The sequence below is a fragment of the Sapajus apella genome, unplaced genomic scaffold, assembly GCF_009761245.1.
Source record: "Sapajus apella isolate SASKATOON/1434 unplaced genomic scaffold, GSC_monkey_1.0 scaffold46, whole genome shotgun sequence".
NCBI classification, from domain to species: domain Eukaryota; kingdom Metazoa; phylum Chordata; class Mammalia; order Primates; family Cebidae; genus Sapajus; species Sapajus apella.
The window spans coordinates 2,247,887-2,275,270 of record NW_022436986.1 but is presented as its reverse complement, the minus strand read 5'-3'; the positions used below and the strand labels follow the sequence as shown (position 1 = coordinate 2,275,270).

General features: G+C 47.3%; 1 protein-coding gene across 5 annotated transcripts in view; it reads left to right on the top strand.

The window, feature by feature from the left end:
• PAX5 (paired box 5) overlaps positions 1–27,384 on the top strand; it is a 196,011-nt gene that overhangs the window by 83,991 nt on the left and 84,636 nt on the right. For all 5 annotated transcript variants that reach the window (XM_032240086.1, XM_032240082.1, XM_032240085.1 and 2 more), the window contains one exon: positions 22,261–22,390. In XM_032240086.1, the coding sequence (XP_032095977.1) occupies positions 22,261–22,390 (130 nt within the window). The remainder of the gene's footprint in view (positions 1–22,260; positions 22,391–27,384) is intronic.

Sequence of the window (27,384 nt, the reverse complement as noted above, 5' to 3'; positions counted from 1 at the left end):
GTGTCTTGGCTATGAAGCCAAATGGGATGACTTTATTGAAGACGACCACGTAATCTAGCTCGGTGTCAATGCGTTTAAGAGGATGCAGACCATTCTTGGGTCAGGGCAACAGAATTGATGATGTTTTTCTTTCAGACTCACCAAGAGGGCAGGTAACTTTATCTACCTGTTGGTTACAGTACTTCAAGGTTCCTGGCAAGAGCCGGCTCATCAGGATGAGAGCATGAAAGGAAGATGGTGACAAACAAGCTTTCGGAAGGAGCTTAGGGACTTAGAGCAGCTCTAAATGACAGATTGAGGTCCTATCTGTGGCCATCCATGGGGCTGGAGCTGGGGAATGGAGATTAAGACTAGTGGAGTCAAAGAGGTGTAGCTCAGGGAGGTCAGGGTAGGTGAAGATGGTGGTGGGAGGTCCCGAGGAAGGAGGAACCTGCCAGGAGGAGTGCCCCCATATCACTAGCAGTATGAGGGGATTGGCTTGGGCAGATGACGCGGAATTCTAAGGAGGTGCTGTGGTGGCATGGTGTGGTGAGCAGTGGCATGGAATTGTGCAGACCTCATGCATGGCCCGGAAGGCCCTGGGGAGAGGTCGGAGGTGTGCTTTCTACTGGGGAGTTCATCAGGAGCCCAGGTCAGGAGGACTGCTGGGAGCAGTATAGTGTAGTGATTAAGAGCACAGGCTTTGGAAGTAGCTGCTTGTGACTTTGCAAGCTATTATGTTAGTTTTGAGCTCACGTAATCTCTTGGGAGATTATGGTAATAAAAGTGATCCGAAGTTTATGTGATTCTTCCTTTATTCCTAGCTTTGAGCACACTGGTTACCATCACGTCTCAAACAAACATGAGCTTTTCTTCCTTCGTGTACAAAGCTATTATTTCAAACCTACTTGGCTTTACCACTGCTTTATCCTCAGTTTTCTTATACGTAAAATGGGGATAATAACAATACTTGTGTTGTAGTTGGTTGTACTGATTACATGAGGTGCACAGAAAGAGGGTTTAGCAGAGGGCTCAGCCCGTAAGAGGCACTCCAGATGTTCCTTTATTATCATTGTTATTATTATTAAGGAGCGTTCTGCCACATCAGAGGTTCTACAGGGCAGAGTCAGGGTCATGGCGGAAAAGGGATCGGGAAGGCCCAGGTGGAGAGGGCTGGGTTGGGCAGGGAAGGAGCTGGAGAGGAGGCTGGAGGGAGTTTGCACAGGGAGGCCGAATGACTAGGACTTGTCTTGGTGGGAGGGATGAGAGACAGACCAGAAGGCCCTATCTGACCTGCAGTGATGGAGCATTTGCGCTGGGGAGTTGCTGGAAACTTCCTTCTCCAGGCTTTCTCTGTTTTTACTCTTTGCCCGGCTACAGATTACACAGGCAAATGAGCACAGGCTTCCAGGGAAATATTCCATTAAAGCAATCAAAATAACAATTTGTATCACTTTTAGAACTTCTGCCTGAGGAGCTAGGAAATCTCTATAATAAATTATTAATTCTGGGTTGTACTGTAAGAATTTTCCCCTACAAACAAACAATTTCACATTTCCTTTTTGGCGCAGCAGCAGACGAGTTCTCCAGTCTCTTAGATCTACCTCAAAAGGAAGGAGGAGGTATTTAACCGAGACTGTGATATTTCTAAGGAATCTGCCTAACGGAAAGTGTCCTGTCCCTCTCGGAGGAAGGGATGGGACTGCCAGCCCTTGGTAGCCTTGTTCTCAGGGACACTCGCTGCCCCCACTCATGGCTGGGCTGCACCTGTGTTGGCCACATGGCAAGGCAGTAAGAGCCAGGGCTCTGGAATCCCTGATCCTGGAACCTGGTGTGTGTACCTGCTGGCTGTGTGATTGGGACAGTTTGCTTCCTCTCACTTAGCCCCGGTTTCTCCATCCACAAGAGCGGGTGGCCATGTCGATGTGCTGGCACAGAGCTGGTGTGAGGCTCCTGTGTGTCTCCAAAGTCTTGGACAGTGCCTGGCACATGGGAGACATTTAGAGGATGTTATTTATCATTATTATTTACATTATTAGGGAATGTCCCCATGATACAGACACAGCTCTGCCCCTCACAAGGGGGGTGGGGTGCACAGAGAGGGTGTGGGTAGGAGGATGAGGAAGAGGGCACCAGGTGGAGAAGTGGAAAGAGGAAGAAGAGGAAGAACAAAAGCATGGAGACACATGCATGTGTGTTCAGTCTGGGAAAGGGTGAGTAGTGTCAGGTGGCCAAAGTGTGAGGTGTGGTGGGGGTGTGGTTGATGGCTCTGGAAATTCTGTTTAAAAATATATATATGTGTATGTTCATATACACATATACACACAGATAAAATAATACCATATGTATTATAGTAATATAATCACTGGACAGTGTATGCATATCCTTAAATACTTTCACTTGAGGCCATTTGAGACCAGCCTGGGAAACATAGCGAGATCCCATCTCTACAAAAAAACTAAAAATTAACCAGGTGTGATAGCTACTGGGGAGGCTGGGGTGGGAGGATCACTTGAGCCCAGGAGTTCAAAGCTGCAGTGAGCCATGATGGTGCCACTGCATTCCAGCCTGGGCAACAGAGTGAGACCCTGACTTAAAAATAATAATAATAAATAAACAAATGAATACATAAAATTTGAGGAAACTGGGGAAATGGTACGTGGTCCAAAGCAAGGTTTAAAATTTTTACATTGTATTAGCCTGACAGGACATTTATGGTAGGCTTGGAGCCACAGTTTAATTTTTCGTATCTTTTAAATGTCAGGGCTTGTGATTTTGGATGTTCTAGTGTGAGGATCAGTGGTGAGCTGGTGGGGCTGTCTCTGGAGCTGCTGGGAAGGGGAACGTTGCTTCTCTATGGGACAGCTTTTTAGGAATAGGTGTATTCATTTATATGGGTTCCTCTGAACAAATTCATTTATGAATAGAACCTGGATGTCACATTGTAGCCCATGGAATAAATCTGGGAGATCCTACGTTCCCTGGGGTCAGCACTATTAGTTCTCTTGCTATTATCCTTTTTCTAGGCTTCTGATCCCGTTTAGAATGGGTATTTGGGATTTGGAGAAAGTAACCATTTCCCTCCTGTTTTGGCCCTGGCCATGGTTGACTCATCATTTTACATGTGGATTGGGGGTTAGGAGGTAAGGAGCAGGAAGTGGTCATGGAGCTTTCCAATTTGGTTGGGCCTTGCCTGGTGGTTGGTGAAGAAGTTGCCTCAAGTCTCCCAGGGATGCTTCCCATCTCACCAATGGATTTCAAATAATTTAAAATGCACTTAAACCGCAAGGAGTCCCAGTGACTGTAACCTATCTCTAGCACATAGTTTTCCCTTCCATTACTGGTAGTCAGAAAGCTGCACCTAGGCTGGGCATAGGGGCTCATGCCTGTAATCCCAGCACTTTGGGAGGCTGAGGCAGGTGGATCAAAAGGTCCGGAGATTGAGACCATCCTGGCCAACATGGTGAAACCTTATCTCTACTAAAAACACAAAATTAGCTGGGCATGGTGGTGTGCACCTGTAGTCCCAGCTACTGGGAGGCTGAGTCAGGAGAATTGCTTGAACCTGGGAGGCAGAGGTTGCAGTGAGCTTTCGCTGCACGCCAGCCTGAGCGACAGAGGGAGACTCCATCTCAAAACAACAACAACAAGAAGAATGTGAAGCGGTGGAGGCTGGAGGTGGTGGGTCTGAGATGGAGAATAGATGGATTTGGCAGGGCTGGGGTGGGTGGGGTGGGCCTGCACTGGAGGAGGGTAAGCCAAGGACACAGAAGGCTCTGGTGGGGAAACTGAGGTTTGGGTGCAGAGAAGGAGAGCTGGGAGACAAGGGTCAGTGGGTGTTGCGCTCTGTGGTTAAAGGCTGAGGCACTTGCAGCCTTGTAGGGTAGCATCAGCTGTGCTGAAGGCAGCTGCCTGGCCACCAGGCCCTGCCCTTCCATGGCACTGCTCTTCCCGGGCTCACTCTCTCAGGGAGAAAGCCGGGCTCCACCATACATCAGCATTTGTAGCTTTATAATCTAGGTTAAAATTTTATTAATTATGTGATCATGGGAAACCCACTTCATCTCTCTGTGTCTCAGTTTCTACATCTGCAAAAAGGAAGACAAATGAGAACCACACCCCTCTGGTAGAGGTAGAAAGAAGTCCAACATGAAAGCTGCGTCAGCAGCTGAGCACGACTCTTACAACAGAGCAGGGACTTGCACACACCCCACCCTGGGTCCTCCTCAAGCCCGCCTCGCACATGGAGGGGGACTCTGTGTGTAAAGTGTGCTGTGAAATGACCTGACTGCTTTCATATCCATGGCCTTGTTTGATCGCTATGAACACTTCTGTGATATGAAGGCAGGCAGACACAATGATTCCCATTTTGCCTGCAGAGAAAGTGCGAGCCAGGGAAATGCAATCTCTTTGCTCTTCCTAACTCAAGCGTTGCTTTACCTGAGACCCGGGCTCTGATTTGAGGCCTCCTGCCTTACAACAGTGTCCTCTTGAGCAAGTCTTTCCCCCTCGGCTTCCATCCGAAAATCAAGGGGATGGGAATGGGGAGACCCCAAATCCCTTTCAGCTCAGATGCTGCCTGGAGCTATGGGCCTGACCTAGGAGGCCTGGGTCCTTGGGCTGAGCTGAGGAGAGGTGAGGCTCCTGGACATGCAGGTGTGCACACTGGTTCATGTTTCAGCCACCAGCTGCCGGGCACACTGCCGGGGTGTTAAATGAGATAATGAGATAACACGTGCGAAGTGACTAGCACTTGATCGAGCGCTGCTATAATTTTTTTTTTTACTACCACTGTTATTGTTCAGAAAGCAGAAGTGAGTCCAAGTACAAACTCTTTTTCTTCCTAGCTGTGTGGTTGGAGAGCGTCTGTCTTGGGAGGTGCCCCGTGCACCCCTGTATCGCCCAGCAAGCCTGGCTTGAGTCTCTTGTCCTGGAGGCCAGGCGTAACCATTTCTCCACCTCAGTGTCCCCATCCTCCACCTCCACTGCCTCACATTCTTTTCTCCCCATTCCCTGTGACATGACCAGAATCACCTTGACTTGTGGGTCCACCAAGTTTGCCTACCCAGGGACATTACCATGATGTGGGTGCAGGACAAGCAGGGAGCCCAGGTCCCCAGATCCTCCCCAGTGCCTGCCTGGCTGGCTCCTAGCGTCTCACAGGTGGTAGCTCCAATCTGTTTCCCGTTCTTTCCGATCCCTTATTTCCAATGCTTACGCTTGACCTCCAGGGCATGAGCTGGAGCCAGGACAGGAGACTCACACCAGGCACACTGGGTGATGCTGGGGTGCACAGGGTACTCTCAAAACAGATGCTCTCAAGTCCACAGCTAGTAAGAGGCAGAGCTTGTGTTTAGACTCACTTCTGCTGCTTCCTGGGGAATAATAGTGGTAGTAAAAATAATAGATAGCAAAGCTCCGTCAAGTGCTGTTCACTTGGCACACATTATCTCATTTAATGCTCAGAACAACTCTGTAAGGGAAAAACTGTTATGAGGTGCGTTCCACAGACAGGCAGCTGAGGCACAGAGGGATGAGGCCACCGGTCTGCCATGGGTGGGGCTGGGGTTCTAACCCAGCTCTGCCTGCTTCCCAAGCCTGCTGGCTTAGCCACTGTGCAGGGCATGCCCTGGCACCCTAATTTGCGCTTTTTCTTACCCTACAGCAGCCTTCCAATATGGTTTAGAGTTTACTGGGCCTTTTCACTCTGTCGCTCACCAGCAGCAGCTCCAGCACTTCTGGGCCCGTTCCTGCCTTCACTCCCCCTGTGCCTGGGCCTCTGTCTGTCCCACTTCGCCTGCTTTCAGGGCTCTTATTATCCACTCTCGACCTGGGCCCAGAATCTTCTCTTCTAATTGCATTTCTTTAGGATATTTTCCAAGAACCTGCCGGGTGCCAGGCACTGCTTTAGGTACCTGGAGGTTCAGCAGAGAACAAAGCTAATGAAAATCACTGCCCTCGTGGAGCTTCTAGTCTCTTGAACAGAGATGGTTTCTGAGCCTGAGGCCTGGGTGCCTCTCCAGACCCAAATTCAATTCTCCGGGCACTGAGGGTCCTGCTTTCTCCTGCCTGCTGCTGTTCCTGGGACAGCAGCACATCCTGGTGTCCACTTCTAGAGGGTCTGTTTCCCTCTGGAGACCTGGCCTCCTTCTCCAGGCACCCTGGGGATGTGGCTGTGGGCTCAGGGTGGGTCCCAGTGCTGCTCCTGGGGGTCATGTGCACAGACACGTGATTTAGCGTGCCTCACGGTGCCACATGTCTTTAAAATTACAGTGCCCATTTCCTGCTGAAATAATTTCCACAAAGAGTGGCTCCTATTACCGCAAGAGGCGTGCAGACGTCATGATTTATTATTATTTATGGTCCCAAGGCCTTGTTTATGCAAGACGGGTTAGGTGCGTGCGATAGAAATGCCATTATGCAAATGACATTGAATGTCCTTACTGCGCCTAAATAATTTTTGTGTTGGACGATTAAACCTCATCTGTTATTGATATGGGCTGCAGTCGGGCCATTACAGAGTCCCAACAGTACTTACTCCCAGTAATGGGAAAATTGAGAGAGAGAGACCAACACAATTGCCTCAAGTGGGCTGCAATGGTCTGGAAGGAGTAGAACATCTCTGAGGCCGAGCAAGGGAGCCTCAGACTCCTCAGGATAAATAAGGAAGGCAGCTCCCGGCAATAAATTAAGCCCCGGCTGGAGTGGGTGCCTTGCAGGATTTGTGGCCTTCCAGCCTCGTGATTTAGCTATTTGATTTAGCCAGGGGACTAGGCAGCCCCAGCCCGACTTCCAGTAAGGCCCCTCATGGAGGGGAGGGTGACAGGAGGAGGGTGGCCACGACGACGCTAGGCATCCAATCTGCTGTGCCCACATGACGCCAGCGCGCGCCCGCCCGCGAGCACTCTCGCTCTCTCTTTCTCTTCCTCTTTCTTGCTCTCTCTCTCTCCCTTTTTTTTTTGACACAGCTGTGAAGTCCCATTTTGATCAGTGTTGATAGCTTATGAATTCCAAAATTGACAAAATTTACAGAAAAATGAGGATAATCCATCTTCCTTAGCAGCCTGTCAGGAGCTGGCCATACTTCATAATCTCCAATTACAGATGCTATTTTCCGACATTTACATGCAGATATTAGAACCAAATGAAAATGAGAAACAAAGAGAGAATGGAAATGCAGCTATTTATATGTATAAAAGACAAACAGGTAAATTCAAGACATTTAGATTGGATTTGGGGTCCCTTTAGGAGGCTGGAAAGAGACAGCCTTGAGCACTTGGGGTTTCAGAACAAAATGGCAAGACATGTGGTCTCAGCAGGCCTGCCTAGGGTCTGGAGGTTTGGGTTAAAAATGGGTCAGCCCTGCCCAAATGACTAAGGATGCTTGACTGGGGGTGAAGGGACACTTAGGGCACCCCCCCAGGGCTTTCAGGGTCTCTGCGGATCACCCACAATGCATACTGAGTGGGAAAACCTACACACATTTCACGAAAGGGCCAGTTTAGAACCTTCCACATTTATTTTAAAGAAAGAAAGAGAGTGGTGGGGCGACTACCATTGGAGCTTTTTCTCCAGGGCAAATTTCAAAAAGTTGGCCCTTTCTGGTGACAGAGTGTACACACTCCCACTGAGAAGGGGACTCAAGAAGGGGCCGCTGCTTGTCAGAAAGGCTCTGGCCAGGTGCATAGGGAGTTGCACCAATAAACTTTTAAAATGGGATATACATAATAAAATTAATGGGGAGAGAAGGAGTTCTGATATATGGATCATCCGCTCCCTTCTCGAGGCTAATCTGGCTGAGAGAAGAGGGTCTGGGAGGAGGCTTTGTAATGAAAATGTTCTTCCCATAAAATTGAAGGGAGAACAGCCTTGTTGCCCTCGCAGCTGTATGTGGCACTGGCTTCTGGAAAGCCCAGGATATTAATTAGCACTGCTTTGGATTAAACTCTCCCAACCATGTCGGATGGTACGATTTTTCTCTTTGTGAGCTTGACAGAGGGTGGCAGGAAGGCTCCGGCCTGGGTTTTCCCAGCCTACTGTTATTACTGAACTTTTATTTGGGGATAAAACCTCTTCCTTTCCTGGAAATAAAAATGAGATATTCTAGGGTTTTCCAGGGCAATTGGGCAGAGAGAGGCTGTTTTGCTGGAGCAGGCAGAGGAGGTGGAGACAGTTGGATGGGGAGATGGGAACATCTCAGTTGCTCTTGGCCTGAAAGCTTTTGTTTGTTTGTGGGAAGCCTGTTTCTAGCCAGCAGTTTTATGTTATTTGAGGTTTGATTTGTGGGAAAGACATGAAGGAAATAAAATCAGGAGTCTAAATTAATGTGTGTGTTTGTGTGTGTGTGCATGTGTGTGTGTGTGAAGAAATTATTAAAAATCCAACTCAGACCGAGCCTTTAGAAATGCATTTGTTTATATATCTAGCCTCAGGCAAATGGCTTGCTTGTCTAAGTCAATTATAGGTATTAGCACAAAAAATAATTATTATGCTTTGTTTCTAGGTATGAAATGCAAGATTCATGGAATTAACACGCAACCTCAAAATGCAAATATATTTCCATAATTAAAAGCAGAGGCTCTTAAGTAAAGTTAACCCTAATAAAAAGGCATAGAAGCAGAAACACCACCGTCGCTGTGCTAGTTTTGTCTAGATTATTAACACTAGCTAAAATTTGGGCTTACACTTCATAGCTAAATCCTAAGCCTAATGTCTCCTTCCTGTGGTTTCTGGTCTTTCTAGAAGCCAGAATATCACCTTCAGGAAAGAACAGAGAGGGCTTGACCTAAGCAAACAGTCAGATGCCTGTTTTTTCCTTAACAGCGCTAACAGTGCCACATGTTATGTTTATTTCTCTATTGTTTCACACTGATGTTAAGATGAATTGCTAATGTTGGCTTTGAATGGGAGCACCCTATCCTCTGAGTTGATGGTGTAGAAGCTTGTGGAAGCTTTCTGTCTAAATGAAGAGAATAAAGGATAAAGTTAATGACATCTGCGGCTAAACCTATCTGGAAACCTTTCCTATAGGTCATTCTTCAGCCAGGATTTGAAGGGACAGATAGACAGGGACTGGAGGAGAGAAAGGGAGAGAGCGCCGGATGGGGAGAGAGTGGCTGTGTCAAAGGTGCAGAGTCAGGTGTGTTGTCTGAAGAGGCCACCAAACATGGGAAGATGAGCCTGGCCTAGCAGGTGGGATCCCCGTCAGGGCACCAGTGCGTCGTGGAGCAGTTTACAATCAGAGTGAAGAGCACAGGCGTCGGAGTCAGGCATAAGCTGAGTCTGAGCCCCCTCTGCGACTTACTAGACTTCTCTAAACCTCAGTGTTCTCTTCTGGAGCACGATAGGGTTAGTAAAAGGAGCAGAGGGCGTTCAGAGTGGTATTTCAGAGTTTGGACTGTGGAGTTGCACTGCTGGGGGGTGAACGGGACACATTATCTCGGCACCTTGTGTCTCATTTTCATCCTCTGTAAAGGGAGGGTAGTAATACTTACCCCGTGGGTTGTTGCAAGGATTAAATGAGTTATTAGTAATACATTTGAATACATAGAACAGTACCTAGCACACAGTAAGCATCCAGTCTATGCATGTTATTCTGCCTCTTAGTAAAGGTATGTGAGGGTCTCGGGAGAGCTGCTGGAGTCTTCCGAATGGTAAGCCAAGGAGCCTGAATTCGCCGTGGGAGGCCTGGCCATGGCAGCCTTCTTTTTTTGGTAGTTCCCTGGCACAGTTTCTGTTTGGCCCCCAGGAATCCTTGGTGACTAAGAGGGCGCTCCCTCCAGAGGCTGGCTGGGTATGGCTTTGCAGAGCATCACGGGCTAGGAAGTTCCTTCTGACAGGGAGTGGAAGGGCAGAGAGGTGGCTTTTGGCCTGAGGAGTGTGTGTGTGTGTGTGTGTGTGTGTGTGTGTGTATGTGTGTGTGTGTGTGTGTGTGGGCATGCAGATTCCCACATGGCCAGAGGTGGTGGTGGTGGTGGTGGGGAGGGGCATCCAGGTCCACCTCCCTGTCCCCACCCTGCCACCCTATTGATCTGGCCATGCAGAGGGACTGTTTCTCTTTTCATTTCTCCATGGCCCTAGCATAGCCTTTCTGTCTTCCTCGTAGCTGGGAAGTTACGCCAAAAGAATGTGAACTATGAGAATCTTGGCGTGCTCCCTCTCCTCCCATGCCAGCTACTTGAGGATGGGGATTCTCCCTTTGCACACTCATTCAGGCCCCTTTGTAGCCCAGGGTCCTGCACTCCCTTTGAGGTAATGGCCTCCCTGCCCATTACTGCCCTGTAGTGGGAAGGGCAGCGGGGCCCTGTCATGGTCTGCCTGGAAGAAGCCTGTGGTGGAACTTGGCCACCTGGAGATGGAGCTTTGTCCCTGGAACTTTCCCTCCCTTTGTCCACATCAGGCTCTGTTGCTGCTCGTGACCCAGCCAGGCAGAGCTGTAGCAGGTGCAGGGGCTCCCCAGACAGGGAATCCCCATCCCCCCTCCCCACAGAAGTCAACCCGACTGGGATCTTCTGTTCAGGAGGCTTTGACTACCAAGTTCTGGGCCACTGGGCCCCAGTTCTCATTCTCCAGAAGTGGAGCTTTGTGATCTAAGCCCTGTCAGAATAACCTTTTTATCCACGTATTTGGGAAGACCTGTGAGCTTGCAAATAGCACACTGGTTAGGGAAAGGAGGAAATGAATGCTTACTTTTTTTTTTCAATCATATACCGAGTCAGTTTCCATTTCTAATGAACTTAGAGTGAGCCCTGCCTTGACTGTGAGAACAGTATGAATCAGTCAGGTTCTAGGCTACCAGGAAAGCAGAAACAAGTATCATATGCCCCCATCAGACAGCATGTCTGATGGAGGAGGGGAGGCCCTGGGCCCCGTGCTGGATCCAGGCAGAGAGGGCACTGGCACCCATAGGGCCTCTGTTGGAACTGGAGTTCTGGCAAGCACACCAGGACCAATGTTGGGAGACCAGCATTTAGCACTTTCTCACACTGGAGCTGTGTGGCTGCCTCGGAAAGTAGTGAGTTCCCCGTCACTGGAAATACCCATTTGGTGGATTTTAAGCGCAGGTAAAGATAAGCCTACAGCGCTCCTGAGTTCTGTTAGTCCCTGAGATTTGTAAGAAGACAGGGGAAGAAAAGGGTCTTCTGATTAGTCATTGCTGAAAGGTTCTCTTGGACAGAAGTCACAATGTCTGACTTTGGTTGCCTCCTGGGCTTCCCCTGCTGGCACCCACCACTTGGGAACACATCTGGGGGTATGCTGGAGGGGTGCCTGGCAGGCTGTAAACAGAACAGGGGGAGATGAGTCACTGAAACTTTACCAGTCTCTTCTTGGAAGCCCCTTCAATTCTGTTGCAAACCATTTTGACCCAGGCCATGAGCACAGTTCTGGAGAAACAAATGAATAAAGAGCATGTCTGGCTCTTGTCCGTGGCAACCTCTGATGAATAAAAGCACCTTGACATCTCTTATCCTCTCAGTGACCCTGGGAAGCACCTCTGGCACCGTTGGAAGAGCCAGGCCATGGTACCTGTCCCAGTTCATTTGGTTCCACAGGCATTTATGTCACATCTGTTCAGAGCTGGGCATTGGGCCAGGAGCTGCTGCCACAAAGATGAGGGAGACACAGTCTCATCCTTCTGAAGCTGACACTCTAGCAGGAGGATGAGGTCCCTAAACAGTTAAGTGTATAATGCAGAATGATAAGTGCTGTGGCAGAGAGAAGCACACTCAGCTCTTTTAGGAACACAGAGAAGGGGAAATCAGTGAGGGCTTCCTGGAAGAGAAAGGCCCTTCAACATCCTTTGTAGTACTTCCCTCAGTCAATATTAATGGTAGCACTTTGTAGATTATGGAGTACTTTTGCAAGCATCATTCAGTTAAACTTTTTATTTTGAGGTAATTGTAGAGGCTGGGCATGGTGGTTCACACCTATAATCCCAGCACTTTGAAAGGCCGAGGCGGGTGGATCATGAGATCAAGAGATTGAGACCATCCTGGCCAACATGATGAAACCCTGTCTCTACTAAAAATACAAAAAATTAGATGGGCATGGTGGCGTGCGCCTGTAGTCCCAGTTCCTCGGAAGGCTGAGACAGGAGAATCACTTGAACCTGGAGGTGGAGGTTGCAGTGAGCAGAGATCACACCACTGCACGACAGCCTGGTGACAGAGTGAGACTCCATCTCAAAAAAAAAAAAAAAAAAAGAGGTAATTGTAGATTCATATACAGTTGTAAGAAGTAATGCAGAGGGCTCCTATACCAAGTTTCCCTCCATAATAATATTGACACTGATAGACATTGAGTCCAAGATATTGCCTATTTCTATCAAGGCAAGGATTCCTCCTGCTGTTTTTTCAGTAGACATTTTCAAGGTATTTATTTATGAATCTGGCACTGGGGACTCAAAAACTGAAAAGCGAAAGGCCTGCCCTCCAGGGCTTGACCTTCCCATCTGCCCGCTGGGTTTTCTCACAACCTTGCGAGGTCGGCCACATAGCCCCCTTACAAATGAGAAAAGGTGCCCGGAGTGAGAGGTGCCTGGCCTAGTTTCACACAGCACAGACTTGGCCATGTCAGGCTTCAAGTCTATCCTTCTGGCCCCAGGCCCGGTGGGATTCCTCAGCCACACTGCCTCCCCTGGTGGCTGTCAGGCCTCTGGATTCAGGGACTTGGGGTCAAATGGGCAACATCTTCACCAGCCCACGGAGGGAAGCCTAAGCCCTGCTTGGGATCATGGCAAGGAGAACCCCATTCTGCAAGGTGAGGACCCCATCTTGGTGGGCATAGACTTTAGTGAGCCAGAAGGGCCCCAATGGATCTGGCCCATCTCTCTCATGACAGATGGAGTCACTGAGGCCTGGCAAGGGGAGGGTCTGGCCCCAGTTGCATGGGAGTCCAGGGCAGACCCAGGTCCAGGCCCCCTGCCAGCCCATCGGCTCCGTCGTAATCAAGACAGAATTATTTCTTAACATACACTTCATCAGGTGGAGTTTTGTGCATCCAGGTTTAAAGAACATGGGCAGTTCCTCCTTGCAGATTCAGCGCTCTCCCCACAGCTGGAGGAGGAGAGTGGGTGTGTGGCCAGGGCCCCTCATGGAGGAGTATCTGAGTTGCACCTTCAGGAGTGGCAGTAGAGTCCTCTCCCACTCTAACTCTGCTTCCGGGTCGGGGACCAGCGCCGCACTGAGGGTTGCATTGGCATCCCCTCCCCACACACTCCACTTATCTCTTAACAGCTTTATTGAAATATAATTTTTACACCATAAAACTCATGCATCGTAGGTGCGTGAGTCAATGGTTTTTAGCAGATTTGAGGACTTATGCAACTATCACCACAGTTTGGTTTTAGAATAGTTTCATCGCTCCAGAAAGATCCCTCATGCTGGTTTATAGTTAATCCCTGACCTCACCCCCATCTCCAGCCAACCATGAATCTGCACTCTGTGCCTGTAGATTTGCCACTTCTGGCATTTCTATGGGCTATCCTTTATGTCTGAACTTTGTCACCTAGCACAACACTTTTGAGGTTCATCCATGTTGTAATGTGTATCAGCACTCCACTCCTTTTCATTGTTGAATAGTATTCCATTGTGTAGATATACCACATTTTGTTAACTGCACTTTATTTTTCAGCAAACTTCAGACATTATGTCACTTCACCTGTAAATATTCTAGAATGAATCTTTAAAAGACAAGATCTTTTATTTATTTATTTATTTGAGACAAGGTCACCCAGATCGGAGTGCAGTGGTGTGATCAAGGCTCACTGTGGCCTCAATCTCCTGGGCTCAGGTGATCCTCCTGCCTCATTCTCCCAAGTAGCTGGGACCACAGATGCATGCCACTATGCTCAGCTAATTTTTAATTCTTTTGTGGAGATGGGGGTCTCGTTATGTTGCCCAGCCTGATCTCAAACTCCTGGCCTCAAGTGATCTTCCTGCGTCAGCCTCCCAAAATGCTGTTACTGGTGCGAATCACAGTGCCTAGCCAGACAAGACCTTTAAAAGGCATAACCGCATTACCATTATCACACCCACAAAGTTAGCACATCCCTTCATGTCATCAAATACCCAGTTGGTGCTCAGATTTCCAATTGTTTCATTATACGTCATGATTTTTTTCATGATTATATCTTTTACAACTTGTGTGAATCAGGGTCCACATTGTGATCTACTGATGTGTCTCTAAGCCTCCTTTAACCTATAGGTTGACCATCTCTTGTTCTTGCCATTCATTTGTTGAAGAGAGAATTTAGACTCTGTCATGTGGCCAGTGATAGCAGCAAAGAGTGTCCGCAATGGAAGGGGACTTAGAGATCCTTCAGTAAAAGTCCTCAGACATGTGGGGAAGCAGAGGCCAGTGAAGGGAAGGGCTTGCAGACCCCTCTGCCTGCTCAGTCTCAGTCCCTGGATCCAGGTCCTGGAGACACGCCTCGCCCACTCCAGCTTCCGTCCTCCTTCTGGGTAGGTGTAGAGGTGGACAGGTGTCTGGTCCTTCAGAATGGGAGTGGTTGGCCTGGCTCTGGCCCAGCTCCCAAGAGATACCTGAGGCCTGGCAGTGAGCCTACAAGAACCAAGCAGGTCACGGGAAGGCCTCATGGCCCCAGGTGGCCATCTGAGGTGACCAGCCCTGCAGCCTTGTCCCCATGCACTGCCCTCCTTCGTGCTGCCCTCCTTCTCACGTGTCTGTGTTTCTTTTCTCCTCCATGCTATGGCAGTGGTGCCCCGTGCTGATGAGACAATACTTGGTGCAGCCCCAGGCAGTCCTTTTCCAGGTAATTTCCTAGGGACCCAAATGATGCCCAGTGCACACTCTCCTGGGGCATGTGCCTCCTTGAGTCCCTTGCTAGAATTCCTGACCCTCTCATGTTGCTTAGTTTCCAAAGTACTGTCTCTCTCCTTATCCCTCAGATTCTCATGATTGCTGAGGTAGGCAGGCAGCTAGGGACTAGAATTAAAATCTCATTTTACTCACAGTGAAAATGAGGTTCACAGAGCTGGCCCAGCTCGCCTAGAGCCACACAAGTGAGAAAGGGGCAGGGCTGGGACAAGAACCCTGTGTTATTACTCCTAGTTCAGTCCTTTTTCTACCACTGGGTCAAAGGCTACCAATGAGGCAGAGAGAAATGAACTAAGAGCCAGCTGCAGTGGCTCATGCTTGGAATCCCAGCACTTTGGGAGGTTGAGGTGGGTGGATCACTTGAGCTTAGGAGTTCAAGACCAGCCTGGGCCACGTGGTGAAACCCCATCTCTACAAAAAAATATATAATTAGCTGGGCATGGCAGCATGTGCCTGTCATCCCAGCTACTTGGGAGGCTGAGGTGGGAGGATCACTTGGGCCTGGGAGGTTGAGGTAACAGTGAGCCATGATTGTAACACTGCACTCCAGCCTGGGTGAGAGAGTAAGGCCTTGTCTCATAAACAAATTAACTAAGGATGTTAATTTTTTTTTTTTTTTGAGAGAAGGTCTTGCTCTCTCAAGGATCCCTATCCCTGTACCCCAGTTTTTCTATTTGGAAAAGATGACCCTGACTGTCCTTCAATTATACTTCTGACATTTAGAGGGGAAGCTGTTCCATCACCTGGAGCATGGTGTCTGTGAGGACGGTGCACACACCTTGGGCTGGTGGTCTTGACCTTGAGGTCTTATAAGAGTCTGTGGTTGCCAGGCGCAGTGGCTCATGCCTGTAATCCCAGCACTTTGGGAGGCCAAGGCAAGTGGATCACCTGAGGTCAGAAGTTCGAGACCAGCCTGACCAATCATGGTAAAACTCCATCTCTATTAAAAAGACAAAAATTAGCTGGCATGGGGGTGGGTGCCTGTGATCCCAGCTACTCGGGTGACTGAGGCAGAAGAATCCTTTGAACCCAGGAGACAGAGGTTAAAGTGAGTCGAGATTGCATCATTGCACTCCAGCCTGGGTAACAAAGCGAGACTCTGTCTCAAAAAATAAATAAATAAATAAACAATAAGGTTCTCTGGCAGCAGGCAGAGGAAGTTTTATCCCAATTGGTTGCATTTCAGTGGGAAATCTGTGAATTGATGACTTCAGTTCATTTCTGTTCCTGGGTCGTGATCAAGGACAGCACCAGGGGTCCCTGATGAAGAGGGAGAAGAAGCCTAAAATGACATCCTAAGAAAGAACCCCAAGGCCTCCGAGAAGTAGGACATGTAGAACATAGCTCTTCCCTGTGATTCCAGTGGCTGGGGTGGGACAGGGGCAATGTACCTGAGTATGTAGGTACACCAACACACGTACACATCTGCGACTGTGTGCGCACCTCTACACCCCTCAGCCCTTGGCTTCCAAAACACTATGAGGAATGAAAGTAGAGTGCCGTGGTTACCAGGAAAAGAGGCACTAGGAATGCCTTCCCTCTTCCCTTTGTCTCTTTCTCCTCCCCGATCTTCTTTCCTTATTTTCTTCCTTTCTTTTTCTGTCAGTTCATCTTTCCCAGTCTTTATTTTCACAAAGGACTTGAAATGACCTGTAAAATAAGCAATGATGTGTACCTAAGTTAAGTCTGGGAAAAAGTTCAGAAATTATGTAGAGAAAAGGGGAAGATCATTGTACCAGGAACCAGCAATGATGTGATTGTGGTGGCTGAGCACTGCATTTGACCGAGTTTCCAGGCAGTCAAAGCAAAAAGGGATATGCAGTGGTTTCCAGTGTTCTTGTTTTTAGTCAGAGGCAGATTAAATGACTCATCAGGGGAAAAACTTAACTGGTGCTGAATTGTAGGAGGGATTGGCAATGAATTTGAATATTTTAATGAACAGTATTTCCAGAGGTTTTAAACAATGTTCTTTTCACGGCTCTTTACTTTTTTTGCCTCATAAAAGTGTTGAATGCCTGATATTCCATCAGAGACTGGTGAAAGCACTACCCAGAAGCTTTGACATGTTGGACAGGGATGTTGCTTTCTGGTGACCTGACTTGATGTAGGGTAGAGGTGAAAGAAGGGCAGGGGATGTTAGCATATCACTTAGTGCTCTTGTTCAAATATTTTAGTTAATTTTTGAGTGTCGTAGCTCATATCATGCTACTGGACCTTCATTCATTCATTCATTCATTCATTCATTCATTCAACTTAGGGGACACTAGATATGTTCCCTGTTCCACACTCTTAAGGCAGCCTGGTGGGAGATAGATAAACAGCCACTCTACATGGTGATAATGGAAGTCTGTGCAAAAAGCCAGCAAGTATGGAAGCATAGACAAGGGAGAGATTATATCTTTGTAGAAGTGTGGAGCTCAGGAATGGCTTCACCAAGGAGGTGACATGTGAACTGGGTCTTGTGGATAATATAAGAATTCTCTAAGTGATAGAGTGAGAGAGAGATGGGCCTGGGCAGAGGTAGGACAGTGCCTGGAATGGCTGAGGAGCTGTGCTGTAGCAATGTCCAGGGAGCCCAAGAGACTGGGGAGAATGCAGCTGCCTTCAAAAATCATAGACACCTCAAAAGGACAAACAGTGATTAGGACTTAGGGAACAATTAAACACCAAAACTAATTGATAGCCTCCTCTGGCTCATGCAGGGGCAGTGTAAGGGCCGAGGGAATCCCACCAAAGAAGACAGGAGGCTGGGTGTGGTGGCTCACACCTGTAATCCCAGCACTTTGGGAGATCTGAGGTCGGGAGCTCGAGACCAGCCTGACCAACATGGAGAAACCCCATCTCTACTAAAAATACAAAATTAGCCAGGTGTGGTGGTGCATGCCTGTAATCCCAGGTACTCGGGAGGCTGAGGCAGGAGAATCGCTTGAACCCGGGAGGCAGAGGTTGCAGTGAGCCGAGATCATGCCATTGCACTCCAGCCCTGCAAGGTGGTGGTGGTGAAAGGCACAGATGGCCGGGTGCAGTGGCTCACGCCTGTAATCTCATTACTTTGGGAGGCCGAGGCAGGCAGGTCACTTGAGACCCGGAGTTCAAGACCAGCCTGGCCAAAATAGTGAAACCCCATCTCTACTAAAAATACAAAAAATTATTTGGGCATGGTGGCATGCACCTGTAATCCCAGCTATTCAGGAGGCTGAGGTAGGAGAATCACTTGAACCTGGGAGGCAGAGGTTCCAGTGAGCCAAGATTGTGCCACTGCACTCCAGCCTAGGTGACAGAGCAAGACCGCCCCTCCCAAAAAAAAGAAGAAAGAAAGAAAGAAAGGCAGGCACAGATGGTGAAGTACAACTGAGGACTCATTTCTGAGTCCTGCCATCTCCCAGGGCCCGGCTCATAGGGAGATTTGCTTTGCTTTCTGGTTGGACGCCTGAATTTTTGGACCTCACATTGCATGCATATCATAAGTTGAAGATTTCATGTCTTAAAAAGATGATCCAAACCCAAATTTTGAAGTGGCTGGATGAGCTTTGATACTGAATTTGTTGACTAAAACAAAAATCAAATAGCAAAACATAGCTCTTCCATCTGGAAATTAAATATGTTAAGAGGCAGGATATATCCTGTTGGCCACCCTTTCTGCAGTTCTCTTAAACCCAGGTTGGCTCTGCTTTCTTAGGAGAAATAAAGGCTTTCCCTTGCAGACCCCGTAGCCCAGCCCATGTCAGAGAGGAGAGGCTGAGGCCTAGGAATGGGACAGGCCCCAGGGTGGCTGGGAGGGGCTCAGGGATGCTGACTCTTGGCTGGGATTCTGCCTGGCCCTAGGAAGAACACTCCTTCATTGGTTCACCCAGTGTTCATTGTGCAAGCCCTTCACAATCGAGGTCCAGCTACTCTACTTTTCCATCTTTCCCCTTTACACTTTCACCCCTCACAGTGCCCTGTTTCTGGGTCACTCCTGTCCTATTACCCCTGAGCCTGTCTTCAGCTGTTCTCAGCCTTGGGAGTTAGGGATTGTTCAGTCCTGGGTTCAATACAGCCTACGTCAAGAAACCTTTCCTGACCGCTTCACACCCCATGGACGTTAATGACTCTGTGCTTCTGTCCCTCTTGGATGGAATTTCTAGGCCAATGTGTCTTCTCTTGGGGTTTGTGGGTAAGGGTCAAAGGGTGTGTCTGGTCTTCACACATCATATTGCACACAACAGGTCTCAGTAAAGGTTGAATGAATGCATGCCCACTCTGCTCAGGCCTTCACTAGGGCATTCGGGAATGCAGAGAGGAGGGAGGAATTGGGACCTACCCCTGGGGGCCCAGAAACTAGAAGATGCCATCTAGGAAAAGACCCTTGTCAGAAGCATTTTGACCTGCTGTCTTTGCACACAGCAGTGAACTGAAGGATTTGCGTCTGGTGAGTGGAATTCCAAATTCATGCCCAGTTCATTCTCAGAATATTAGGAGGCTAACGGCACGACTAAGTCTTGTTCTACAGAAGAGGAAGTCTAGGCAGCGACCTTTTTCCATTAGCTCCTCCTGCATGGAATGAAGGCCGTATTTTCCAAACTTTGCTGGCTGTGACCTATAGCAAGAAACACATCTGAATCTCTACCTTATACACACATGCACACTGACATGGGAAATAACGATTCACAAAACAGGACTTAGCCTTTCTATGTGGGACACCCTTGCGTATTTTTTGTTCAGTTCCGTTTATAAAAATGTTGGGACCAGCAAGTTGATCTCACTGTGTTTTAATGGATCAGGTTCTCACAGTATAAAAACCATTAGGGTCATTGTCCAGGTTTTGGGGTCAGAGGGACCCAGGTTTGAATCCTGGTGTGGGCACCTAGAAGCTGTATGAACTTAGGCAAGTCATTCCCACTCTATCATAGAAGCCTGAGTTTCTTCATTTGTAAAATGGGCATGTCATAGAGCCTGCTTCAAGGGGTGACTATGAGGATTAAATGGGATAGTGCAGCTGAAGCTCCTGGTACAGAGTGAGTGCTCAGTGAGTGTGAGAGTTTGATGCAATTGTGAAGACTGTGGTTGGTATTGCCCTGGCACCACTTGGTGGGGCCAGCAGAATGAGCGTGGGACTCACACTTCCTGGGGAATGGTGGTCAGGAAAGACTTCCTGGAGGAGGAGGTACTGAGACAGGGCAGCAGGATGACTGGGTCCCTCTACTAATCCCACAGTGAGCAGGAACCCTGTGTGAGCATCCCAGGCCAGAAAAGGAACTCCTCCTTCCATGAAGGACAGATTTGTTCCGAGGGATTTTTGGCTGGGTCCTAGAGCTGACCACATTAGATGCCTTTGCCCTAATTTAGGTCTGTCATCCACCTGGAATTGATTTTCGTGTCTCGTGTAAAGATCCAATTTCTTTTTTTTCCCCCATTTCTGAATGGATAACCAGTTACCCCCGCCCTGTTTATTAAAGAGTCCATCCTTTCCTGCTGATTTGTACACCACCTCCTTCATATATCACAGTTCCATATGTGCACGGATCAGGGTCTGACTAGATTCTGTTTCATTGGGCTATTTATCTACCCCTGTGCCAATACCACCCTGTCTTAATTACTGTAGCTCTATAGTGATTCCTGATGCCTGGTAAGCCTGTCCCCTGGCCTTGTTCTTCTCCCTTAGAAAGACCTGGGCTTGCTTTGGGCCTGTGCTCTTCTCTACATGTTTCAGAACCAGCTTTCAATGGATGAGGGCCGAAGAGCCCTGGGGAACTCTGGATGAGCTGTCCTCAGCATGAGTCATCTAACGCCTGGGCCTGCAGCACCTCCTGGACTCACTGCTACCATCACCCCCAGTTGGCACCTTAGCTGCCCAGGAAGTACTCTCTGATTTGAAGGGAAAGACACCAGGAATGTGCCTGAGTCTGAGCCCCTCCTGCCTGCCACTTGCCAGTGGCTCCTTTGGTTTCCCTCCCAGTGGCTCAGTCATCATCTTACTCAGGGTGCCTATAGCTCCTTCCAGAAGACTGCTTGCTTCTGAGTCCCTGCCTGACAAGGACATAACCCTGGACCAACAGGGGTGTGTCCTCCATCTGCAATGACAGGGTCCTGGAGGAAACGCCCCGCACCAAATCTTCACAGGCACAAACAAATTTGTTGGCTTAAGTGTTTGCAAATTCCCTCCCTCCCTCCCTCCCTCTCTTCCTTCCTTCCTCCCTTCCTCCCTTCCTTCTTTTTCTTTCTTTTTTTTTGACAGAGTCTTGCTCTGTCACCCAGGCTGGAGTACGGTGACATGGTCATGGCTCACTGCAGCCTTGATCTCCTGGGCTCAGTCAATCTTCCCACCTCAGTCTCCCCAGTAGCTGGGACTACAGGTAAATGCCACCACACCTGGCTAATTTTTGTATTTTTTGTAGAGACAGGGTTTCACTGTATTTCCCAAGGTGATCTTGAACCCCTAGGCTCAAGCGATGCATCCGCTTTGGCCTCCCAAAGTGCTGGGATTACAGGTGTGAGCCACTGCGCCCAGCCGCATATATTTTCTTTACCTGAAAGCAGGCCCTGGGGTTGGCGGGGAGGAAGAGACTTGTCACTCATGCTTATAATTTAGTCTATTCTTCAGTTGGAAGATCCAGGTTGGCACCTTTGCTGCCTTCTCTAGAGACCATTCTGACAATGGCTTGGATGACAAAGTAAGGAGTCATTGCAAACTCTGATTTCGTGAAATGGCTTAAAGAAAGGATCATGACTCATGGGCCAGATGCACATGGTTGGCGTGCACTTGTTTAATCTGATGTGTGCACCCCGTGGTTTTCAGCATACAGGTGTTTACCTTCTTCCAGAATTCAAAAACACTTGCCAAATGGTGGTTCAGTTGGTTTGACATATTGGATTAGGATGGGAATTCATGGTGACCCACCCCAACTGGTATTCTGCCTTGTTGACGGTGGGTAAAGCCCTCCTCCCTCGAGCCTCAATTTATTCATCTGTGAAATGAGGATTTGGACCGGATGATCTCCCAGGTTCCTCGTAACCCTTGTTTCTGTGATTCTACTTTTGTGGTTTAAGAGCACAGATATCAGAAACCATTCTTTCCATTCTCTCGGCAAGAAGACACTTATTTCTGCCTTGCTTTTGGTTACTGACCCTCCATCCCCGCATGGAGGAGCATGGGGTCTCTGGCCGACTGGAGCTGGGTGAGGGCAGCCTGCAGGCTGGAGGGAGCTAAGTCTGGATTCCTGTGAAGTTGCACTGAGTCCGGCCTATCTCCTCTCCTGGGAAGAATTTTGATTCTGAACAGCTGTCTCATTCCACCAAGCTGACTCTGCCCTTTCAATACTGGGGGCATTCATGAGCCCCCTGTGGGCCTTGGCACAGGCATGGATTAACCCGGCTTGGTGGCTGAGCTCAGAACCTGGAGTTGGCATTTGACTAGGGTACTGTGGAGTCTTGGTGCTGAGATATCTCTGTTTCTTCTTTCAGACCACAGAGTATTCAGCCATGGCCTCGCTGGCTGGTGGGCTGGATGACATGAAGGCCAACCTGGCCAGCCCCACCCCTGCTGACATCGGGAGCAGCGTGCCAGGCCCGCAGTCCTACCCCATTGTGACAGGTGAGGGCACCTGGGGAGTGGGGGATGAGGGGGGAAGGAAGAGAGAGACAGAAGAGTGTGTGGTGGGAAGAGTGGCTCCTTGGTGCATTTGAATGTGATTGGCCATTTTTGTTTTAACGAGGGTATGAGGTCTGGGAACGGGTCGGGTGCTGGGGCCAGGGTTGCAGCTGTGATGAGACATGGCTGGATAAGGTTCCAGTGAAGCCGGGGAGAACAAATGCTAGATGGACTGTGGGCTGGAGGGGGCTGGGAGGGCAGGAAGGCTCCTGCCAGAGGGGCCCCCATGGGTGGGGCTGAGTGTTCAGAGACCTGGGGTTTATTGCTTTCATGAGAAAGCCTGCCCTGGTGGGCACCAGCTTCAAGGAGGAATGGGATTCTTTGCAGGTCACTGTTGGCATCTCAGATTTCCAGGCAGAGGCTGAGTCAAGAAGAGCAGGCGGCTTAGGCTGGAAGGTGCTTTGCAGTTGCAAAGTAGCTGCCCTCTGGAAGGCCCAGGGCCAGACTCCTTAGCTGCCTGTGTAGAGATGAGGCGTGTGGGTCCTGGAGACACACTGTTGAGTGTGATTGTGCCATTTCCTAGCTGTGCAGTCTTGGGTGAGTCATGTAGGCGTCTGGGCTGTGGCTTTAAGCTGCACCTAGCACTAGTGCTAGCACCTAGCCCGGGGGCTGCTGTGAGAATGAATTGGGCTCGTATGTGGAAGGTGCTTGGACTCTTGTCTGGCACACGGTAAGTGCCCAATATGTGTAGCTGTTAGGATCCTCTCAGAACCCTCTCCCTGTGGCAGGTCACCATGGGGCTTGCTGGCTTGCTGCTGCAGAAGGGCTGGACGCGAGGGCTGGGACGGGCAGACCCCTGGCCCAGCTGTGCTGGGATAATGTGGAGCCAACTCCATACGGACAGATTCAGCTGCCAGCTCTTGGCTGTCCTTTTGGATACTGCACAAATAGACAGGGCGCCGCTGGCGAGCCACACTTGGGCCAGAGCCGTGTGTCTAGTCTGAGGTAGCAGAACACCCGTGTGGGCTGGTAGGCAGGGCACAGTGAATAGTGACAGTGACGCGGGACTCATAGACATGCATGTAGACTGTGGGTGCTTTTGGGTTAGAACAGTGGACGGGGTCCCTTAGGCCAAAGCAGCAAAGCAGGGAGGGCCCAGCTCCGAGACCTGGGCTGACGGGTCAGCACTGGGGCTCAGGCGGAAGCAGCAGGGTCTTATTTGTGGCTTTAAGCACTACGTGAGGACCAGTCAGGTGGCAAGAGTGACTTCGACCTGAGATGGGGCAAGAGCTTGGGCATCCTATGGTGTATGCACGTGCCTCTTTAGGTGGAAAATAATCCTGTAAGAATTGAGGCTGTGGTTGCCTTTCTGAGAATCTTGTCTACAGAAGTGGTCAAGTGGTGACCAGCTGGCCAAAGGGCCAATCTAACCCATAGACATGTTTAGTTGGGTCTAGATAGAGCTTTTAAAAATTTAAGTCAACATTTAGAAAATAAAACTCTGGATTTCGGGATTCCCTTGAAAATCTGGAAAATCTGGCCATACTGGGTCATATTCCCATGTGGTCATGGGTATTGGGGTTCAGTAGCAGTAGCTGCTGCCCCCTGAAGACAGGTCCCCATGGGCCCCACTCAGTTGCTTCCTCATGTATCTTACAAGTCTGACAAGGAATTTGAGTTGAACTGATCTAGAAGATTGGTGCTGAGCACAAGCTCAGTGTCTTAGCTGACCTGGGGTCTGCAGGAGAAGGCTTCTTGGGTAGGCCCAGACAGCAAGCCTGGGCATGGATTGGGTTTTAAAGTAAACCTTTGACCAACGACCTGTTTATACTTTGATTTATTCATTTTAAAATCTCATTACAGAGCAGAAAAACATGTAAACATCCAGGCCAAAGTCAAAATTATGCTTGACTCAAAAATATTAGAAGTATTCTAATTATCAATATAATCCTTAGCTTTCTTATAAGTAAACAATTAAATAAACAATAGTTAGCTAGAAAACATAATAAAAGAGCCCAGTGCAGTGGCTTATACCTATAATTCCAGCACTTTGGGAGACTGAGGCAGGTGGATCACTTGAGGTCAGGAGTTCAAGATCAGCCTGACCAACATGGCAAAACCCTGTCCCTACAAAAAATATAAAAATTAGCTGGGTGTGGTGGTACAGGCCTGTAGTCCTAGCTACTCTGGAGGCTGAGGCACAAGAATCGCTTGAACCTGGGAAGTGGATGTGTGGTGAGCTGAGATCATGCCGCTGCATTCCAGCCTAGGTGATGCATTGAGACTCTGTCTCAAAAAAATAAATAAATAAATGAAAGAGAAAAGCCCTTTCTCTCTCTCTCTCTCTCTCTCTCTCTCTCTCTCTCTCTCGTCTGACAGAATTATTTTGAATTAATAGATTACTTAGGAGGAGTTGGCATTTTATATTATTTAGTCTTTTATCCAGGAATAAACTACATCTCTCCTATTTTATTATGACACTTCGGGGAGTTTAAAGTTAGGTTTATTCCTAGGTATTCTCTCTCTCTGTAGATATATACATATGTATGTATATCTACCTGTATAAATACATGTAGATATATATATATTTATTCATTTTTAAAAGCTCTTTGTATATTGAGGAAATTAGCTTTTTGTCATCCATGTTCTACACTTATTTTTTCATTTTGTTCTTTGTCTTTTGGTTGTTCTTCCATATACATACAAAAGATTTAAATTTTTAATACTTAAATTTATATTTTGTCTTTTGTATTTGAAAAATAGTTTAAAAGATTTTTCCCACTCTAAAATTACAAAAATTTTCCAGACCAGGCACAGCTGCTTAATTCTGTAATCCCAGCACTTTGGGAGGTCAAGGCGAGAGGATCTACATGTAGATATACATATATATATATATGAATAAAACTAACTTCTTTCTCTCTCTCCTCTCTCTCTCTCTCTCTCTCTCCCTTGAATACCTATGAATAAGCCTAACTTCAGAACTCCCCTAAGGGTCATAATAAAATAAACAGAGAGATGTAGTTTATTCCTAGATAAAAGCCTAAATATTATAAAATGCCAACTCCTCCTAAGTAATCTATTAATTCAAAATAATTCCTATCACAATATCAACAGATTTCTTTTGACTTTATCAAAATGATGCTAAATAATACATAAATTAACACTCAGTGATAGTTAGAAAAATTTTAACATAGAGAAATGAGTCTTAGCATATTTAAAGATACCCGTTAAAGCTACAATAACTAAAATTGTCTGTTACTGAAACTGAAGTAAACAGACAAAGGGAGCAGCATAGAGAATTCAGAAATAGGTCCAATTATACATGGGCATACACAAATGCAGCATTTGAAATCAGTAGAAAAAAGATAAATCATTCAGTTTATGGTGTTGAGACAATTGGACCTGTTGGGTAACTACCTCACAATATTAAAATAAAATTCAGGTTGAACACAATATAAAAAATGAAGTCATAATAAACCAGAAAGAAAACTCAAGGTTTTTTTTTTTGTTTTTTTTTTTTTTTTGACAATCTCACTCTTGTCCGAGCTGGATTGCAATAGCGCGATCATGGCTCACTGCAGCCTCAACCTCCTGGGTCTAGTGATCCTCCCACCTTAGCCTCCCAAGCAACTAGGACCACAAGCATGATAATTTTTTTTTTATTTTTGTAAAGACACGGTCTCCCTATGTTGCCCAGGCTGGTTTTCAACTCTTGGGCTCAAGTGATCCTCTCGCCTTGACCTCCCAAAGTGCTAGGATTACAGAATTAAGCAACTGTGCCTGGTCTGGAAAATTTTTGTAATATTAGAGTGGGAAAAATCTTTTAAACTATATTTCAAATACAAAAGACAAAATATAAATTTAAGTATTAAAAATTTAAATCTTTTGTATGTATATGGAAGAACATCCAAAAGACAAAGAACAAAATGAAAAAATAAGTGTAGAACATGGATGACAAAAAGCTAATTTCCTCAATATACAAAGAGCTTTTAAAAATGAATAAGAAAAAAAGTCCTTTGCCTAATTTTTTTCTACTTTTTTTTTTTTTAAGTTTTGTCCAACCTGAACATCTTTTCATTGGGAAAAAATGCAAATGCCCAACAGTATATGAAAACATGTTCACCTGAATCATAATTTTAAAACTGTAATAACAATCATGAGACACTTAAAAACATTATCTTAACAAAGATTAAAGTTCAGTATTGGAGATTAAACATATCTTTTTGCACACTGTTATAAGAACATACATTGATGCAATCTCTTTTGGAGGGAAACTTGGCAATATCTATCACTTTTTTTAGAGATATATGTACTGGAATGGGATTTATCAAAATTTTAAATGCATATGTTTACTTGCTGGACTCAGAACTTTTATATGCACTTTTAGAAATTTATCTCACAGGTATATTCACGTAGATGCACAATTTTATATATATATATATATTTATATATAAAATACAGAATTATTGATAATGGTAAATAAATACAAACAATGCAACGTCCATCAATAGGAGCTGGTTAAATAAATTATGTCTCTTTCACACAATAAAATACTATGCAGCCACTAAAAGGAATTAAAATAGAACTATCTGTACTGTTGTAAATAAGTGTCTAAGATATACTTTTAAGTAAATACTAAGTAACACCCCTCAGGCAGGCAGAAGCCTCCACAAATTTTCAAAACACCCTCTGGAGGTGCAGTTACTGACCCCATTGAGAACTGTGAAACACTTTGAAGGCATGCCTCTAGGAGCTGTTGTGGGGGGGTGGGGTGGCTCTGTTTCACCACATGGCATTCATCTATTTCATTTATATGAACAAGGCAAGTATTTACTTTGTATGAAAAAATATAAAGGACGGACACACAGATGCACACACAGACACGGACACACACACACATCAGATGCTTATATATGAAGATCCAGTGGGAGAGCTTGGCACCCTTTCCTCTGCTTTTTTTTTTTTTTTTTTTGAGACGGAGTTTCACTCTTGTTACC